The following is an 18,860-nucleotide window of genomic DNA, read 5'->3' on the forward strand; positions in this document are numbered from 1 at the left end:
CATATATCAACTTTAATCTGCAACCCAATCGAGTCCTAAGATCAAGGGTACAGCAGCTTTACGTTGATATGTCGGGTTCCAATGGAGACGTGAATGCAAACGAACTCGGTACGACTCGTCTACAGGCCATATTTCTGTCAGGTTGGTGGTCAACCGACTCGTAGACAGCACCGAAGGCCAGTTTGCAGAGATGGGATGGACAATCGTCTCGTTCTGGAAATTTCACGCCTTTCATCCTAAGCTTCGTTGGCCCGTACGCATTCGACTCCATGTTTCAACCCCGCGGTTTCTCAGAAACACCCAACCTTGGGAAGGTCCGAGACACCCTTGGGCAGTGGCGGAGTGTCTTTCATCAGCTCCGCTGCCGCCACGTTCTCGTGTCGCAACAAGGCTTGGGGGTGGCCGCTTTTTCTACCAAACGTGGAAGCTGCGGGCAACCACCGAAGCTGCAAGGAGTGAGTCGGCCCTGTCGGGCCTGTCGGGGGCAGGAATAGGCCTCGTTCTTCCATCGCTGACTTATTTCTTGACACAGTTGTAATCTAGTCAAAACAGATTCAAGTGAAGAACCATGTTTATGCCGTTTTCTCCATCTCGTATAGCCGTTGTTTTAGTGTCGTCGGAAGCTCGGCTACACGGCGAACTAGCCGGGCCTAATATCTTGAATTCGGGCAAAACTGCGGCGAGTTGGTGATCGTGGAATTTGGAGTGGAGAGGACCCTTCCGCGACAAGGGGCTAGACTATGGGCCAACTGCGACACAGCATTTACCAGATTCCCGTTGCGGTTACGGGAGAACTGCACACTGCATGATGGTTTAGGCGGTCAGGCCTGCACTTTTCCTTTCCAGAATACTTCCAAGGCTTCCTGCTGCAGGCAAGACCCTCCGGTTAAAACGTTCCCCGGGGCAAACCAGACCGATTTAGCAACTCCTTGAGCAACAAGTTGGCAGATCTCAAACAGTCCAGATTTCTAAGCACGACCCATCATCGTGCATTGTGGTCCGTTGCTCCTGAATTCTTGGCTGTCTGGATTCTGAGCCCTTTTTGAGCATCATTTCCAGATTCGAAGGTCAAACAGGCAACGGCGGCATCATATCGCGAGCAGCCTTATTAGCAACCTCCCTAGAGGAAGGACGGGCCAAGGGCACAATATCCAGCGCGTCGTATGGATGGATGCTGAGCTTTTATTACGTGGACATACGGAAGGAGTCAGCAACACTGACATTCACTGGGTCGCAACCGAACCACATCACAAAGTGTAGCATACAACACGAAAGGCGGTGCGAAAAGGTGTGATGAGTCAAGTCAGCGATGCAGCGGAGGATTCAGACGCACTGCTCGTAATTGCTGAGCTGAGTCGAGCCGAAACGAGACGACAAACGAATAATGACCAACTAACCTAATATATTCGTATGCGCACGCTGTTGCTCGCGCAACATTCCCAGTGGCCAGAAAGACTCCGATGCAGCGACGCGAGTCGTTGATTGCCAAGGCGGTCTGAGGGTGCGCGGCGGACAATTGGCCGCCCCCTAACCAACCGACTCGCAACTTCGCTTTTTTGGGTGTTGGCTATTGATATCGTCCCGTCCTTACAGCCAGCCAACTTGCCAACAAATTGATTATTTATTGTCATTAGGCTGCGGCCGCTGACGTCAACGCCAACAAAAAAAACTCCTCTCGCCATGGGATGTGAATAGTAACAACAGTGTCGGGGTGAAAGGGGGCACAGGAGATTAGAAGCAAACAGTAAAAAAAAAAAAAAAAGCCCCATTAATAATGTGAGGGCGAGAAGCAAACAAGCCGAAATTTGTTTCTCTCTTTGTCCGCCTTGCCGTCCCCCGGGCATGGATTAGCACCTTAGCAAGCGCGAGTTGACCCCTTAACCGAATAGCCGGGAGGCTTCATGGGTTGGCCCGAAGGAGGAAGAGAGAGAGAGGACCGAGGGTGAAAAAGAATCCCCCAAAAAGGCGAAATGGAGGGCCGTCATTGGTCGGTGAACCTAAAAGGGTTTGCTGACTCGAACGAGGCGGTCTGGGCTTGTCACGGTTCCCCTAGCTTTTAGTCAGTGCTAGCAGCAGTCCCACCACACAACGGCCCAACACCGACCGCTAGTTTTCGTGGGGTGGCACTGGTGGGAATGAAAGCCGGATGGGATGGGGTGGACTGGGGTGGACTGGACCGACCACCATTCCGACGCTCCCCCGTGTCAAGGCAACACCATGACGATTCATGTTTTTCATATATCTTGCTGCCTTCTCTTGGTGCATATCCACCAGGCTCCGGTTTTCCCTATACGTTCAAACTAGTCCACTACTAACACACAACCCCGTAATACTCGAGCTCTTGTTTGAAAGCTATTGGGAAAAATCCCTGGTTCCTACACAGCATACTGTTCCCACACCAATACGTGAGAGCATTCCGCTTACACGCCGAAAATCCCACCGCGCTGCGCTGTTCAAAGAGACGCGTCCCAACCACGACTACGACTTATTCCACAACCCTTTTCATCATACCTGCACAAACAACATCACAGAGTACATCGTTGAAAATGTACAATTCGTACGGGTCATATAGCTCCATGAGCGAGCTCGCTCAACCCATGAACATCACCCAGGGCACCTACCTGTCCAGTCCCTCACACGGCGCCGGCTCCTGCGCATTTCCTTCATGGCCACAACGTTCGTCACTTGCCGAGTCGGCGCGAGACGAGAGGGCAACATCTTATCTCTCGGATGATGACCTCTTCCCGCAGGACTTGGAGGATGACGCGCACAGCATCTCGAGCGCCAGCAGCGCTACCTCGGGCTCGCTGCACATGACCTCGGAGGAGCTTCTGGAGATTCAGCGCGAGAAGGCTCACATGCAACGGGAGGCGCTGCGGTTCCTGCTGATAGAGAAGGAGCGCCGGAAACTGGCCTACAAGAAGCAGCGTCGGTCCAGTTCCGGGTCCTCCTCCAAGAAAGAGACCCCGAGATCCAAGCCAAGCGCTATGACGCCTATCTCCGAGGCGGTTGAGTGAAGGATGCAACCATGGCTTTGAAAGTGCGCAGCGATGAATTTGTGAGTTCGCCCCGCCGTCCTATTGCGCCAAAGCAAGCGACTTACCAGGTTTTCCAGTTACGACTTGAATGATGATACACCCTTATACCCAATATGATACCCCCGCCCGTTGTGGAAGCGCTGGACGGCGCGAAAGCATTGCATGCATGCCTGGAAGTATGATCACTCGATGTGCCATTGGACAACATCATCGTGTCACAATGACACTCATACTTTCACCATTCACGTCCCGTCGAAGGTGTACCACATCGAGCACCAAGACATGAGTCGCTAGAAATGTTTCGCGACTTAGTGGATTGTGTCTCAACCGCCTGGCTAGCGACGGCACCGTATTCCAAAATCTTCACATCCCTGAGGTCCCTTTCCGGGCGAGGATGTGCAGCATCGGCGCCTGTTGGAAGCGATGAGGATTTGTGTTGATTGGTTGGTCGCAATGAGAGGAGCGAAAGCGAGTCACAACCATTGAAGCTCTGCTCGCTTGAGATGTGTCTTCAGTGGCTGAGTGCCGGTGGTGTTGCACGGAATCGTAGTTTGCCATATAGCTGGCTCTGCAATAGCGAAGTATGCAAGATACAGAGGATGACGTGATGGAATGAAGCATGATCCCGCAGGGTTGCTTAGTTAACATGTAGCTTGTAATTGACAAAGGTTCGAAACAACACACAAATTGCGACCACATATGGGACTTGCATGGATGAGAAGCATGATCAACCCAAGGCTTACCTCATGCGAAAACTGTGTGCAACCTTGAAGTCGGTACCCTGTCGAGCCGACAGCGGCCAAGGCGTGGTGACAGCTCTTTTTTGGGACCGCTCATGCGTGAGAGCACTCAAAACCAGGTTAAGCAACACAGGCTAACGCACTCAGGCCTATGATGATTAAGGCGAAGGATTATCAGATGCATGGATAGACTTGGGTAGCAGTAATGAGTATACGGTCTCGTTGTGACAGTATGGGTGAGCGATAGCACACTGGAGAATTTGTCGGCCTTATCACATTTCTATAGCTCAAAGCGGGCATGCGTTTGCTCACGAAACGTAACCGAACCCAGGTTGGTAGAATAGATGAAGGATTGTGACAGCATCTTGACGCGGACGAATCCATTCCTTGTTGGCGTGATGGACGTCCAAGCAGACTCGGACCACTTCAGTTCCTTTCGACTGATTATCCGGGAGAGGGATTGGTTGGCTTGACGGAATAGATGAATTTTCTCATGTGATCATCTACCCATCGAATCACCTACTTGACGCTGTTAGCAAGCGGTGCTACTTACGACGAGATCAAGTGCTTGTCCAACGTTGTCGATAGCATAATCTCCTCGAAACATGGGGTCCCCGTGGTAGTCGAGCAATAAGAGGCTCAAATCGCAACACATAGTGTGGGGTAAGAAATGCTTTGTGGCATATGAGAGAACGGTCGCCAATGACGATGCGTATGTCCTGCCGGTTGACTGCGACTTGCTGGCCTTAGATGTAGGTGGTCGGACTGGGACGAATTCTAACCAGGGACATGATTAGCTCTCAAAGCTCGCTCATTAAAGGGTCGGCCTGTCCGGAGAGCAACGGCCGTATCGAGCTGCAATGATTATGATGGTGATATCTATTCCCGATTTCGGGATGAGGAGATTGTAATTACAACTCCAAGGGTGGTTTGTGAGTATTGGCGACATCTTCAGCCATCAACTTAGAGGTCCACCCCGCAGTAGCGGGGATGAGATGGGGATGAAAACGGTGTGGCGCTCACATCACACCCTAAGTCAACTTCGTCACAGACGTTCAAGTTGATTTCATCTGACGAGCTTCCGCGCTACAGGTATCGGGCGTCGATGGAGCTGGTCAGACGCTGAACCAGGATCAGTTGTGATAGAGATATGGCGAGTGATGGTGCTCTGATGTCAGTGAATTCAAAGCCAGAATATTGGCTACGTCAGGAGCATTGCGTATGTGTATATACATTTCAACGCCTTTCTGGCGATTAGTCGGCCAGGCAGCTCCCAGGAAATAGGAAAAGAATCTAATGCTGTTGGTTCTTTAGTTGCAAACCAACCGCGCGAACCGTCTAGTTGTGTGGAACGGACAACAAGGTTGCTTCCCTCCCGCCCGCTGCCCGCGTGTTGCTTGCATGGGAAGGGAGCCAAATATCGGTCTGTGTGTTTTAGGGCGCAGGTGCGGTCGGGAATCTAACAGCCTTGCAGGATAAAAGTGCAGTGGTGTGGACACATAGGAATTGACGATTGACCTCCAGGATTCGTAATGACCGACCTCGCAAAAATGAGATCTCTAACGTCCTTGAAATCATGATCCGCAATGAACGGTGAGAGGGCAACAGGACCCGAGCTGAGCCAGTCTCAACAGATGCCCAATGACCCTGGGACAATGATAGCGTTTTTCAAGGTGGGACGAAGTAAGGCCCAATGCAAGGGGCACAATCCGATATTCTTGGGCGGTTGCTCGCCTTGCAGAAAGTACAAGTATCCAGACTTGCAGAGGCGGTCGCGGGGTAAGGACCTGATGGATGATGCTCAGATACCCCACAGATGAGCCATGTACATATTCTTCAGACCGCCAATGCTGTTGCAGCCTTTGATGAAAGTAGAGAGTCTGCAATGTTGAACAAGCCTGGTGGGATATGCAAAGGTACGGGGAATCGGCCATAGGGACGCCACCTACACGAGCTTGGGAGCTAGCTGTGGCAGCTATTCAACTCGACGTTGAATTTAACGGTGCATGTCGCTGATCAAGTCGAGTAAGTAAAGACACTTTGAGAGGTCAGACCTTTATTTGATAGGCCCGTGCATTTGAAGTCTTAATCCTCGCTTGTCAGGGCTCCTCCTGCTCGATTTGACATCCTAAACCCACATGCAATGCCCGCCCGCAAACTTCTGTCACAAAATGACATGCAGACAATCATCAACCAAAAGGCCCTGGACCCATTAGGGTAACCCGCAGAAGCTTGCTCGGACATTGTTCGTCAGGTCCCAGCAGCTCCAGCGCAAATGACCTGGCCTGACTGTCGATAAAACGCATAGGTTTGTCGACGGTTGTTTACTTGACAACATGAACAATCTATCTTGCTCCGCTCGCTCGGGTTCCGGCATTACCCGCAGGCTCTCATGACAATGAATAAAGAATTGGCATTGCAATCTGTACATTCCATGGCACTCGAGCCGCCAACACAGTTCTCGACAACACGCTCCGAGGTCGTGTTCAGTTCCACGCGGGAGGTATCCGTAACGTGGACCAAATGCTGGTACCCATCGGTGAGCACGGAGCTCACGATCATTGATGGGTTTCTTCGGCGGGGTACCTGGCTGCTGCGCGATGCAAGGCCTAGCTGGCTTGGGCACTGAAAATGCTGTGCACTCGAAGCCTACATATCCGTATATTAAAGAGTCACTGGGGGTCCAAAGGAGGAGGTGGTGATGAGCCTTTTCGTTGGTCCAAATGCCCAGGCCAAGGATCTTCTCTAGCCGCCCGGGAGACTTAACACTTGCGTTAAACCAATCGTGCCATCCGCCCCCAGGGCTCCCTGTCCCTGTCGATGAGCAGCCAGCCAATCCGCGGCCGAGATGACCCTCTCACGACTTTAGCGCTATGTGAGCAACGACGTCCGTTAACATTTCTCTCTCCAACCAGCCATCTCCTGCCCAACCACGCATCGAAAGCTAGCTTTCGTCGGAATGAACAATTAACACAGCTAACGGCCGTTGATTCAGAAATGGGGTTGCTAGCAGGGCAACAAGGCCCCTTTCAACCATTCATCTCTTCAAAGCCATTGTCAGGCGAGCACGCCTCGTAGTCACTTGCCTCGGACAGGCCAGACAATTAGCGAAGTCGGAAGAGGTACTGTTCGGTACCTGGCAGCAATAGCAGAAATACTGGGTTGTGGACCGCTAAGAACCTCCACATCATCATTCCTCGCCTGCGAGACGCTACGGATAACCGCGAAGAGAGAACCTGGGATAAAACCAGCGGAGACACCATGCGTGTTTAATTCTTTCAGAGCCAACAGTCGGCGGTAAGCCTCATAGATCAGCAGGCCCGCTTGACTCCTTGTTTTTCACCTCTTCTTCTCCCTGAACACTCTGGTATGGTCGCAGTATCTCGCTGTTACGCCTTCCCCGTCAAGTGACGAAGCTAGTACTAGAGGAATTGAAAACCGCCAGAGACGGAGGAGCTATGATGCGAAGTGAGGCTAATTATATCAAATATTGATGTACTCTTTGGGTTCCCTTGTCTGAAGCTACTGCAGAACCAGCCAGTCACCTCAACCACCACACTCTAAGTCAACTCGATCACCTCGATACCTTGACTTATTCCCTGTCTATTCGGCATGCAATGGCTGATCATACCCCTGCCCTATGCTTGACCTTGCAGACCTTGGCTTAGCCGGACCGTATCCGCTCTAGATTTGGCCGGTCGCTTTTATATGCGACTTGAGCCATTGACAGCTCAGGATTCCTCATCTTAGGCGCTGGCCTACTCGAGTGCGATACATGGACTTATTTGCTCTCTCGCACCCCCAAGCTGCATTTCGTAGCCTTTTCTTACTCCTTTGCCTCTTTGCTACTGCGCACGCTACATTGTTGCATTTGATACAGCTTGATACCCACGACGTCTGCTGCGACACAAGCGCCCGCAAACCAATTCTGATTCAAATATAGTGTCACCACCACTAATGCACCAGCTCCCACGAGGCGATAACCGACAGTCAGACCCTTGTGCGACCTACTCTATTGCCCCCGTCTTCTGTCTCTGCCCCAACATTCTAATTCTCTTCCAGAGCAACTTGTATACGCAGAAGCAAGACATCAGTAAACCCGTCGACTCCGCGCACCGAAGCAGCACTCTATCGTGGAACCTGACAACAGTTGCAGCTCACTCACCCTTCCCGCGTTTACGCATTGGACCGGGTAACTCTGGTACACTGAGTCTGGGGGGAGGAAGAGTCGTCCGGGAACGGACAGCCAAGTGTTGCGTGTGATGTACGGGACCCGAATTGTGTAGCGTCCCCGCTTGTCCAGGTCACTTGGAAGACGTATTTCGAGGAGACACTCGCTCGCCGAGGTTAGTTGCGGCCCTCGTACCACGGTGCCCTCGGATCTATAAGACTGTTTCGGGAACCTCACGGGTCCAATGCCTTTCGCTGGTGTGCATGACGGCTCAATATGCTTACTCGTTCGTTCAGGGCATTACCGTTCCGATGTCGTCCACGAGTCACCCGGCGATGCCTCGCCATCGCAACAAATCAGTCAGTTCTGCCGGAAAGTCAACTGGGAAGTCATCGACGAGAACAGGAAAGGTGGTGGCGGAGCCTAGAGACTTTACATCCTCGACTTCGCTCATGAGATACTTCGAACCCTGTTCAGCTACGGCTTCCATGCTATTATACGGACGTATGTACAAGCCATGCCCCTTTTGGAATGTTGCGAAATTGACCAAAATGCAGAGGGCAATTCGGTTGTTGTCGCACACCATGATAGTCTAACGATAGAAAGGCGCTTTTCGCGGCATGCCGCCGAGATACAGTTGCTGGCGGTTGATACACAAAGCGACATTGGAGCAGGGCGCTTGGTTGTGAGCTATGATGTGGATATGACCGCGATCGTTTGGGACTTGTTGACAGGCGACGAAGTGGCTCGCTTTGCCTCCTACGAGAACTTGACTTGTGCAGCCTGGATGAAAAATGGAAATGTTGCCTTTGGTAAGTTTGTTTGGCCCCTGGCCACACGTGGGAGGTTCGAGAACTAACGTCAACTCAGGCAATTCCCAAGGAAACATTATTCTATTTGAACCAACAACTTCGGAGCATATTTCTGCCAGAACGATAGACCAGATCACTGTCACGGCACTTGCTCCCGCGGCAGACTGCAGAACATTCGCCATCGGGTGAGTCGTTGAGGACTGAACACCAGTCTGATCGGCGTCCCTGCTAACAACTTCTTAGTTATCAAAATGGATCTCTATTAATTGCAACTCTTCAACCAAGATTTACCATTCTGCACAATTTGAGCACCTCAAGATCACCATCGCCAATCGTCAATTTGGCCTGGCACGCTTCATCGGCACGCCAGAAAGCAGATATGCTGGCAGTGCAGACCAACGACGGTGATCTTCGGGTTTGGAGTGTGGCAAAATCCTCAAACAGCAACGATCCCGCAAAGGTGGTAAGGATACTAAAGCGGACAGAAAAATATGAGAATGGTCCCAACTGGATGGGCTGGTCGAAGAATGGCCGCATCATTCAGTACTCGGAAAAGTGAGTCCTATACGCGCGCGCCTAACACAAAGATATAGTGGCTGATGACTTGCCACAGTGAGACCCTCTCCTGGGATGTCCGCACAAAGCACGTCACATATGACAGCATACCGACCCTCGATCATGTGAGAGGCCTCGCCGTCTACGGGCCCGGCGCCACCTTGTTTACCCTCGGTGCCAACAACACGGTGCAGCAATTCGATCTTAACACCCCTTCCATGATGGTGGCGAACGTGCAGCACCCTGCCAACCTATTGCCACCGTCTCCTCCAGTGTCTATCGAAGAACAATCCGAGCAAGGTATCGTTGTCATTGCCGCCGACTCCGACTCTGTGTCCGTCCCAATCAACTCTGAGGTGTCCGAGAGCGATGATGACCACATGTCGCCATTGGCCAGGATTGCTCGGGGCTCAGGCTCGTCGGTTGGAGATTCAGTCGATCAAGATAGGTACTTGACGGCAAGCCCTGCGTCTACAAGATCATCGACCGTGTCGAGATCTACTGCCGACTCGGGCACACATGGACGCTACCAACCTTCAGTCATCTCACGTGGCATGACTGAGAACACTTACATATCTGCTGGGTCTTCCCTGCGGTCGTCTGCGTTGCCGCCTTATGGTGACAAGGATGCATACTCAATCAGCAGCGTCAGCTCTGCGTCAATAACCTCTTCCTCGCGGGCTTCACGACGCCGTCCTTCCCGGCTAAGGAATGAAGTTCCGCGGAGCCCAGAGGACAACAAGGTCCAAGACTTGTTCAAATTCACCCGAAGCCGTCTGCATGATATACCCTATAAGCGAGTACCCCTGGTCGATCAGACCCGTCTGACCAACGATGACCTACGACGGCAGATGCTCAGCATTATCTTCGGGTGGAACAAGGAAATTGGGGACCTCGTACGGGATGAGATGTCGCGCCATCCCACTGGTTCTCCCAGTCGTATTCTCTTGGCAAAGTGGCTGGGGGATATTGAGTCGGATGTCATGGAAGCTTCGTCGGAGAATATGACATCGTCAGACTGGATGTTGCTGGCTTTGAGCGGGATCGGCGGTCAGGCTTCTCAGCACAAGCTTGGGCGGGCTTATGTGCAACGCCTTTTGGAGAGCGGCGATGTACACCATGCAGCGACCATCATGATTGGCATGGGAGACCACAATGATGCCATCGAGATCTACGTCTCGCACAAACGATACATGGAAGCCTTGATCTTGCTTTGTCTGTTCTTCCCCTCAGTGTGGGAACGTCAACGCCAAGTCATTAAGAAGTGGGGAGAATTCGCCATCCAGCACGGCCAACAGCAATTGGCAATTAGATGGTAAGTCATATTGAAGCCACTACAATGTGTGTGCCGTAGTAGAAGCGACTAACAAGGAGAACAGTTTTGCCTGCACCGGAGCAGAGTCAAGTGAACCCTGGGCGTCTCCTTCGGCTGCCCAAGTTACATTCCAGAGCCTGAATGCAAGCATCCCTGAGATCTTGAGCCCGCCATTGTCTCCGCCTGGTCTCAATCGCGGACCTCAACGAAGCATTGCAAAGTCTTCGGCATTGAAACTCATCACGTCTTTTGGCGACCATTCTCAGAAGTCCAAATTCTTCGCTGCTGGTGATGATGGGCAGACGCCGATTGCGGCGGGTGTTACCCCTATTGCCGAGTCAGCTGTCGGTGATCCAACGACTGCGTTCCTCAAACCCTCATCTCGGAGCGCGTTGAACACGCCTGCGTCGGCTAGACCAGGCGGCGGCTTTACTGGCCGGAACCGTCTGCCTTCGATTGGTGAGGTGCGTGGTGAAATAATGCCGGTGGTGCAACCGGCGGAACCACGCCGGGCACCGCGAGGTCACTCGCGCAAGTCGTCTGCGGAGGAGCAGTACAATGCGGGCTTGTTACTCGCAAGAGCGGCCACTGCAAGTCCCATGATGATGAGAGAAAACCACCGCAAGAGGGACCCTCCGCCTCCGTCGCCGTCGCCGGAGTCCTTTGCTGTGCTGATGACGCAAGGCCGCACCAGCCGCAACGGCGCTCGGGATCGTGTGCCGGACGGTATCGACCTGAAGCTTCGTTCCCTCGATGCCCAAATGGCGTCTGCTGATATTACGTCGCCTGAGCAGTCTGTCACGTCGGCTGCTCGCTTTCACTGGCCCAAACGCCGCGGACCGGGCTCCATCGCCAGTTCCGTCACGGCCAGTTCCGTCACGTCCACTTCGAGCGTAGGAGGACGCAGCCAACGAAGCCACACGGCCGGTAGGACGCTCGACGATTATATACACAGCCTAGACTCGGCCCAAAACTATGCCAAGAAGGGCCGAAGTCGCGAGAGGAGCCGTCATCGTACAGACAAGCATCACACTCGCAGCCGCGACAATAGCCGGTCGCATAAGGACAACATCAGCGAGACTGCTTCCGACAGGGGTCGCTCGGTTGCGAGGCAGTGGACACCCAAACCGGCGAAGCGTTCCCCAACTTCACCAGTGCCCATGTCCCCCGAAGATCTCATCAATCTAAGCACTCCCAAGGTTGCCGACATCAAACTGAGCGACGACTCTGTTGTACCCATGCATCTCGACATGGTGGAGCCCTCGACGATTCGTAAAGCCAGCCAGATCAGACACGCTTCGCAGATATCCAGCCGTGCATCCAGCCGCAACCGCCGCGAGGGAAGACCCGTCTTGGAAATCCGCACCAGAAGCAAGAGCCGAGGTCGATCTCCTTCGTCGCCGGTGCCCATGTCGGCTACCCGTCACTTCTACGGGTCCGATGATGATGAGGACCTCAAGGCCGCTTTGGAGGCTCAGGAGTCTTTCAGGGTGCGCCACAACAAGAGCCGTGGTCTCAGGGAGCCTGCGTCTCCTGCTGTCGCCAAGAAGCGCCGCGACCGATCCGAGAGTCGACACAGACAGAACAAGGCCCCAGGGGAGCTAGAACTTGATCCCGAAGCTCCTGTGCGGCAAATGTCTCAGACACCGTCGGAGCCCGCACGCGCTGGGGACTTGAAGCAGATTCTGACCGACAGACAACTGAAGAAGGAACAGGCTGCTCGTGAGCTTGAGGAACGTCGCAAGTCTCTGGCCCGCCGCCCATCAGCTCCGTCCATTCCGCATCCTGATGTCCTGTCTCCCATAAGCTCTCGTCCCCCCACAGCCTTCGAGCTTCCCAAGACAACGTTTGTACCTGCCCAGGAGCCTCCGCAGCGAAGCCAGACTGCCGACTTCACCAAGACCTCGTCGTATATGCGAAGCGGCAACAAGCCAGTCATAGGCCTTCCAGCAACCCCCAAGGCCATGAGGCTTCAATTCGACACAGACCTCACCAGGGGCCAGCCTGCAGTCCCACATATCCCTTCAGCGTATACCAAGCGGTCGCCGTCGTCGTCTGGCCCTGCATCACCCAACAAGCCTGCTGATAGATCGCCGGTGAAGGAGCAAGAACAGGAGGTTCCAAGCTTACTAACCCTGCTTCCGGCGACTGTCTACTCACCACCTTCTCGTCCACCTCCTCGGTGCATGTCTGCGCCCCCCGAGGAGCCTCGGGTGCCAACGAATCTCGGTAGCCACCCAGGTTTTCAGACTGCCAACACCCCTACGCGGAGAGGTTCCGTTTCGAGGAAGCTGAGCAGTCCTGAGGCCCACACCCAGGGCTCGCTGATCATTGATGGTGGGAGACACTCGAGAAGAGCATCGAGGGACCACCAGATCCCACCGCCACCTCCTCCGCCTCCCCCGCCGGTCCTGAGGGAACTACAGCACCTGGCTAGTCCGCCGCCGCCGCCCCCTGCACCTTTTCCTGGCGTGAGATCAAACGTCGCTGGCGGTCAGGGTACCATAGAGATCGTCATGGACGAAGACGACAACTACTACCCTACCGCTGCTCCACTGGTCGATTCCACCGTGCCAATCATTGCCGCTCCAAACCCTCCTGGCTCACGTAGTAGCCATGCCCGAGGTCGCAGCGTCACGGAGAAGAATGAGAAGGATAACAGCATCGCTGGTCGAATGAGTCGAGCCGCCGAGCGCATGCGATCTGGCAGCCGCGGTCGCAACAGCTCAGTTCTTGGATCTCGAACCAAATCCCCCGAAACCACATCGCCTTACGAGAGCGTGCTGTCACCAGTCAGCTACAACGGACCTCCGGTTTCCATGAACAACGGCCAGCAGCAAACGGAGCGACACCCTCGTGAAGTCCGCGCAGCATACCAGCAACAGCAACAGCAGGGCTATGGAACTGGCCTAATCAAGAGCGAGATGATTTGAGCTCAGCCACACCCCCACCCGCCGTCCCTCTCCTTTTCAAATGCAATTACCCCAAAAACGCTCGTGGTTTACAACGTCCCATCATTCTTAAAACTTACCCTTCACACCCACACAACACCTTTATTTGATTCTCTGCATGGCGCCGGCGTTTCATTCCACACTTGATACCATTTCTCTCGACTTCAAAGTCCGCTATACACCTTCTGCCGCTTTTGACTCTTTTGGCAGACTGGCATTTTCACCACTTCGCATTTCTCTCAGATAACGGCCGATTGTTGTTCACTTCTTACTTAGACGCCTTGTACTCTTCAGCAACCCTGCTTGACCCAAAGATTCACAGCACTGGGAGCAGAAACAAGATACATTTTTCAGCTCAGCTCGTTTCAAATTCATTTTTCTCAGGAAAACCACGGTTTTTTTTTGGTTTTTTTTCCTCTCCAGACATACTCTTCATGATATCACGACAAACTGCTGGACATTTTCGGGGCATATAAGAGAGGCATCTGGAATGGATGTGGATGGGCCGCATAATGGAAATGAAGGACAATAACAAATGATGGGGGTTACTCGGATTATTTTCATCTTTCTTTACCTTGTTCCCACACAACAGGACGACAAGCCACGCGGCTCGGCTCAGTGGGGAAGGAAAGGGCTGATACGGCTTGGGGCGACGGTTTGTACAGAATGCAGAACAATGCGGAGACATGGTGGAGAGAGCCAAAAAGAAAAAAGATGAGAGCTGGAAACGAGGTCTCGACCAAAAGAATCTCATGCTGGGGAATTTTCTTTTTTGGTCTCTCTACCTTTACAAATGCTGCCTCACGGCATCGTAGTAGTTGTGTTATAGTCTTTAGCTACTGCTATTCGGAAATATGAGAGTTCTTTGTGTCAGCCTTGTCAATGAATGGATCCCCAGTACGTGTATTCGATGGATCAAATAAAGTCAGGTAGTTGAATTGTTACTTGGAGTACTATGGAACAACCGTTTGTGTGTGAACTGCCCAAGCGCATGTATGTATGAGGAGAATTGAGGTTGTTAGCATCGATGTGACAGAGCTGCATGGTTCAGATTATGCTCTGCTGCATCATCCAAAAAAAGTAGAAGTCCACACACACCGCACTGTGTATGCTGACTTGTTCGTGTAATCTGACTATACTCAAGACATTAGAGGTTTGGAATTCGAAACGACTGCAGATCGAGGTTTAAAGATTTTTTTTTGAAAAAAAAAAACACTCCGTGTTTTTAACATAAATTAGTTACTTAATTAATATGAAGGAAGAAAGAAGTTCATTTGGAAAAAACTGCAAAAATAGCAAAATAGTGGAGTTGACATCTCCATCTCAACCACCTAGTCCAAGTCCCCGAGCGAAGCGTAATCCAACACGCCATGCGACGGGGGAGATACTCTGCAGAGTGAAACCTCCCTGAAGCATACTCTCCATTTCCTAGGGTCCCTCTAATCATCACTGGTTACCCGAGTGGATAGGGGACCACCGCGGTATTCGCACTGGGCGCCGCGTCGGGGGATCTGACGGAATTGGATTCTAGTCGGTAAAGCATTACAAGTGCCTTCTAACCAATTTGACCATCACAGTCGGAAATATACCGCAATATTAGGGTTCAAGTAGAACGGCTATGGGGTGAATGTAAGTGGGGTTGAATGATAAGATAAGGATATTGCAGGGAAGAGGTTGCAATTAAGTGATTCGCGGATCCGCGACGCCACAGGTGAAGCTTCAGGTTGAACATTATCAGCCGGCTCGTAGGTGTATAAATCGCGATTTGCCTCATCAACTCTTTGGTTGACGCGACAGCGAGGTTGGCCAAGTCCGCGCCCTCCTTGTGCCAGCATATCGCTAGTTTGAATATTTTCATATTACCCATAAGATCAGTGGGACAGCTCTCGATGCGCCTCTAATCTTGTAGAGATCAATTCTCCAAATCACATTACTGTCAGTGTCGAGTTACTAGGGGGTTAGTGGACAACTACCAAGTATTGCACTGTCGGTGAGCCTGGTGCCTCCAGGAGACCGACTCACTCTAATCAAGACCGACATCGACAACCATCCATACACAATGCTTACCACATCCCCCTACCTCCATACCCGGCGCCCCTCGCCCACAGCCGCTGAGTTCACCCTCTCGACCCTCCCACTCCCCCTCAATCTCCCCCGACGTGTCATTCTCCTTGCATTGAATGGAATCCGCGTCCTCTTCGGCCTGACCATCCTCCTGCTCCTCTACTCCAAATGGCTCCTCTCGTCTTACTCGAGACCGTTCCCTTCCTCCGACCACTTCTCCCCACCGCCCCTTTTCTTCTCCGACGGCTTCATCCAGAAAACCATCTTCATCTTCCTCACCACCACCCCCGCACAGCTTTCTATCCGTCTTGCAGACGCAACACCATTATGGATCCTACTCCCCGCCACAGCCGCGGGCCTATATTTTATCCTGCTGCGCATATACACCGAGGAAAGCCTGCTAGTACTCAGGGGCCTGGGGATCCAGACGAGCTCGTCGGCGAATACGGTGCTGGGGAGCCCGGTCACGCGATTTATCCCCACCGAGAAGATATTGGATGTGTTGGTGAACGAGGCGTTTTTGGGGTTCGAAGTTAGGTATTACTTGGTTGTGGTGGTGGAGGATGACGCGGAGGTCGTGGTGGTATTTCCGAAGTTGTTGCCGAGACGAAAGGTGGTGGAGGAGGTTTGGAGGGGGGTAAGGGGGTGTTTGAGGGAGGGGAAGGGGTATGAGAGGGAGGAGTGATGGGTTAGATGGTGAAGTAAATGGAAATTACTAGCGGCACGCTACGAGGTCGTCAAACTACGCTATCAATATGTGTTGCCTTAAAGGGGAGGGAATAGACTATTCGGAGTCGGTCTGGATGATCACGAAAGCTGCTGGGCAAGTCCTTTGACAGTCTCCGTAATCTGATGATCAATGGGCTCTGACGAAAACATGATAGCAGAAGGCGGGAGCAGGCCGCTGTAAAGTCTGAATCTCCAGGCTCTTCAGGGAGCTTTCTGCGAGAGCTCAGAGCGAACATACACACTGTCGTATTGGATTTCATAGCATGATCAGAAGGGACATGTAGCCAGAATTTATTCCTAGTTTGAAGAGATTTGACGAAGGTATTCTTCGTCAAAATCAAACCGAGCTATGCAATTCCCATATCTCGTAGCGGTCGGTGTCGAGGAAGAATCACCGCCATGTTATAAAAACCTACCCTGAACGCCAGGCCAGCCAACTGATATGAACGCATTCTAACTCCTTAAAGCCTCTAGCCTGTTCCTCATCTGATCCATCATCGCCTCCTGGTCTTCTTCCTCCTCTTCCGCAGCCACCGGCTCCTGTGCCACGGGCGCGCTGGGCATTGGCCCCGTCTTCTCCATACGCCCCTTCAATATCTCGCCCAGCACCTTTTCGACCTCCCCTTCAGCCTCCATCTCCTCGTCCTCAAACATTTCCTCCTCAGGCAAGCTCTCCCCAACCATCTCCTCGATGACACCCGCCTTCATGAGTTCGACGCTTAGCTCGCGCATCGTCCCCGCCAGCTCTGGCAGCCGGATCAACGTGTTGACGTCCTTCATTATGCCGACGCTTGCCCGAATGCTACCCTCAATCTTGCGCACGGCAAATGCCTCGTTGACCTGCATCTGGACGCTGTTGAGCTGGGCTTTGGAGGTGACGAGCCTCGACGACGTCTTGCGCGCGCGGATCAGCTCCTTGGCGAAATCGCGCGCCTCTCGCGCCGCCTGCTTCTGCTGGTTCGGGTTCTTCTGTGCGCGCTTGTCGGCCGCTACGATCAGGTTCTTCGTCTTCATCTCCACTTGCTTCACTTGGTTGATGTCGCGGTCGAGTTTCCGGATGTTGGACCGGATCAGCGCGTTGCATTTTCGTAACTGGTAAGAGAGTAGGTGGGCAATGAGCGAATTGGACTCAACAAGACGAGGAGGAGGAGGAAGGCAGCGGCAACAGAAGCAGCAGCATCTCTCCGGTCAGGGCGTGGCGGCGCATACCTGGGCATTGGGATCGGGCTTGACGAAGAGCGCCTTGAGGCTCTCCATCTTGAACGACTATGGATGCTAGATTTCAAAGTGGACAACGGCCTTTCCTATGGCGAAGGTCGGTGGCGCTTGGGAATCTGGGGCTCGTTGGAAAGGCGGCTCTTTCGCGGGTACCTGGAAATCATGAATGGATCTACCGTCTGACGTTTGATGCGGATCTCGGAAAGGCGTTTGGCGTCTGGGCTGTTAAGGCGGCTGCACTGATGATGACATGTGCAGCCCACACGGAGACGTCCAAGCGCAATCAGGTGGAGAGCTGCTTGGGCAAGGCTCCAGTGTAGTTAGTTGATGGGCAGCTACCCCACAACTTAGGCGGCTAGACAAGGTCAACTATTTATTATATTTCTATAGTCGGCTGGTGTAGTTGGTCACTTCGCTGGTAGATAAGTCCCGATTTGAGCCTCGCCCACTTGGGTCGGTGACGAGTCGCGGGTTCGAATCCCGCAGCTGACACACAAGGGGTTTAGTCAACCCTTACGGCGCGCTGCCCACCTTGTTGACTTCGCCTACCTAGCGATAATAGGGAGATTGGTGCATTTTAGGATTACGAGCATCCTAGCCAGTCGACCGTCAAGCACTACGTCGGCGGAATATAACTCGACAGCCGGTCCAGAATTCGAATCGTTAATCCGACCCCTTATCGGACCCCCTCTCGCCGCGATTCTTGCGAGCGTCTAGACCACGTTACGGTCTATCCACTTGAGCGTATGGTTGAGATGTATACGCTCGACGAGAACCCCAATTAGCAGATACTATGACTTGTCGCGACAAAAAATAGTCGAGCATCTTCTGCACATCAGCAGCATCCCACCCCTGAGGATGAATTTAAGTGCCACATTACCACGCTTATCGGTAGTTTAGGCAGGGGTTGTAGCACAGACTTAGGGAGGGACAGGAGGTTTAGTAGTCGTTTGGCTACAAGTTTACCTGTATAACCGCCCGACGCGGCTTAAGGGCCCGCTATATCATCTATAGCCCCTTAAGGGAGTACTTGTAGAGGTACCGAGGGTTAACACCTACGGCGTATTTAATATTATTTTTATATTTCTATATGTCGGTCGAGAATTGCGTCTGTCTCTTTGCGATTTGGCAATTCGTCTTCAACTCCTCTGGCTGGATTAGCCATTTCCGCTGCGGCACAACGTAGACAGCATTTATCGCATTCCACCACATGCAAGCATCAAGGCCACTCTCAGTGGTGTGAGATCAGATTTTTGTCCTAACCTGA

At 52.7% G+C, this 18,860-nt stretch overlaps 5 protein-coding genes and 1 non-coding gene across 6 annotated transcripts; 4 read left to right on the forward strand and 2 right to left on the reverse strand.

Moving 5' to 3' along the window:
* Window positions 1-2,513: 2,513 nt before the first annotated feature.
* BCR38DRAFT_357264 (uncharacterized protein) lies at window positions 2,514-3,017 on the forward strand (the record flags this gene model as incomplete). Its single annotated transcript, XM_040857090.1, has 1 exon — window positions 2,514-3,017. A coding segment is annotated over one exon (504 nt), but the record flags the coding sequence as incomplete, so codon positions are not given.
* Window positions 3,018-8,401: 5,384 nt separating this feature from the next.
* Window positions 8,402-13,564, forward strand: BCR38DRAFT_357144 (uncharacterized protein; the record flags this gene model as incomplete). Its single annotated transcript, XM_040857080.1, has 6 exons — window positions 8,402-8,453; window positions 8,507-8,761; window positions 8,820-8,946; window positions 9,005-9,316; window positions 9,375-10,631; window positions 10,696-13,564. The coding sequence occupies 6 exons, from the start codon at window positions 8,402-8,404 to the stop codon at window positions 13,562-13,564; spliced, it is 4,872 nt and encodes a 1,623-aa protein (XP_040709458.1).
* A 186-nt stretch (window positions 13,565-13,750) lies between these two features.
* BCR38DRAFT_127269 (uncharacterized protein) lies at window positions 13,751-14,513 on the reverse strand. The gene has a single exon (XM_040853525.1). It carries the CDS (start codon window positions 14,334-14,336, stop codon window positions 13,938-13,940), a length of 399 nt encoding a protein of 132 aa, XP_040709459.1. The 5' UTR covers window positions 14,337-14,513; the 3' UTR covers window positions 13,751-13,937.
* Window positions 14,514-15,641: 1,128 nt separating this feature from the next.
* Window positions 15,642-16,331, forward strand: BCR38DRAFT_415052 (GPI-GlcNAc transferase complex, PIG-H component-domain-containing protein; the record flags this gene model as incomplete). The annotated part of the gene is made up of 1 exon (XM_040858994.1): window positions 15,642-16,331. One exon carries the CDS (start codon window positions 15,642-15,644, stop codon window positions 16,329-16,331), a length of 690 nt encoding a protein of 229 aa, XP_040709460.1.
* Window positions 16,332-16,654: 323 nt separating this feature from the next.
* On the reverse strand, window positions 16,655-17,999 carry BCR38DRAFT_452795 (Snf7-domain-containing protein). The gene is made up of 2 exons (XM_040861547.1): window positions 17,585-17,999; window positions 16,655-17,467 (listed from the first exon to the last, which is right to left on the reverse strand). The coding sequence occupies exons 1-2, from the start codon at window positions 17,630-17,632 to the stop codon at window positions 16,829-16,831; spliced, it is 687 nt and encodes a 228-aa protein (XP_040709461.1). The 5' UTR covers window positions 17,633-17,999; the 3' UTR covers window positions 16,655-16,828.
* Window positions 17,983-18,085, forward strand: BCR38DRAFT_t377. The gene has a single exon. It is a non-coding gene; the product is annotated as a tRNA-Thr (tRNA).
* The last annotated feature ends 775 nt before the right edge of the window (window positions 18,086-18,860 follow it).

This window comes from Pseudomassariella vexata (genome assembly GCF_002105095.1).
Source record: "Pseudomassariella vexata strain CBS 129021 chromosome Unknown BCR38scaffold_29, whole genome shotgun sequence".
In the NCBI taxonomy this organism is placed as follows: Eukaryota; Fungi; Ascomycota; class Sordariomycetes; order Amphisphaeriales; family Pseudomassariaceae; genus Pseudomassariella; species Pseudomassariella vexata.

Bases quoted from the DNA above. Each gene is read 5' to 3' on its own strand.
- BCR38DRAFT_452795 (XM_040861547.1), bottom strand. From the start codon at position 17,632: ATGGAGAGCCTCAAGGCGCTCTTCGTCAAGCCCGATCCCAATGCCCAG. The intron at 17,468-17,584 runs GTATGCGCCGCC...CTCTCTTACCAG, and splicing joins AGCCCGATCCCAATGCCCAG to TTACGAAAATGCAACGCGCT.
- BCR38DRAFT_127269 (XM_040853525.1), bottom strand. From the start codon at position 14,336: ATGAGATTCTTTTGGTCGAGACCTCGTTTCCAGCTCTCATCTTTTTTC.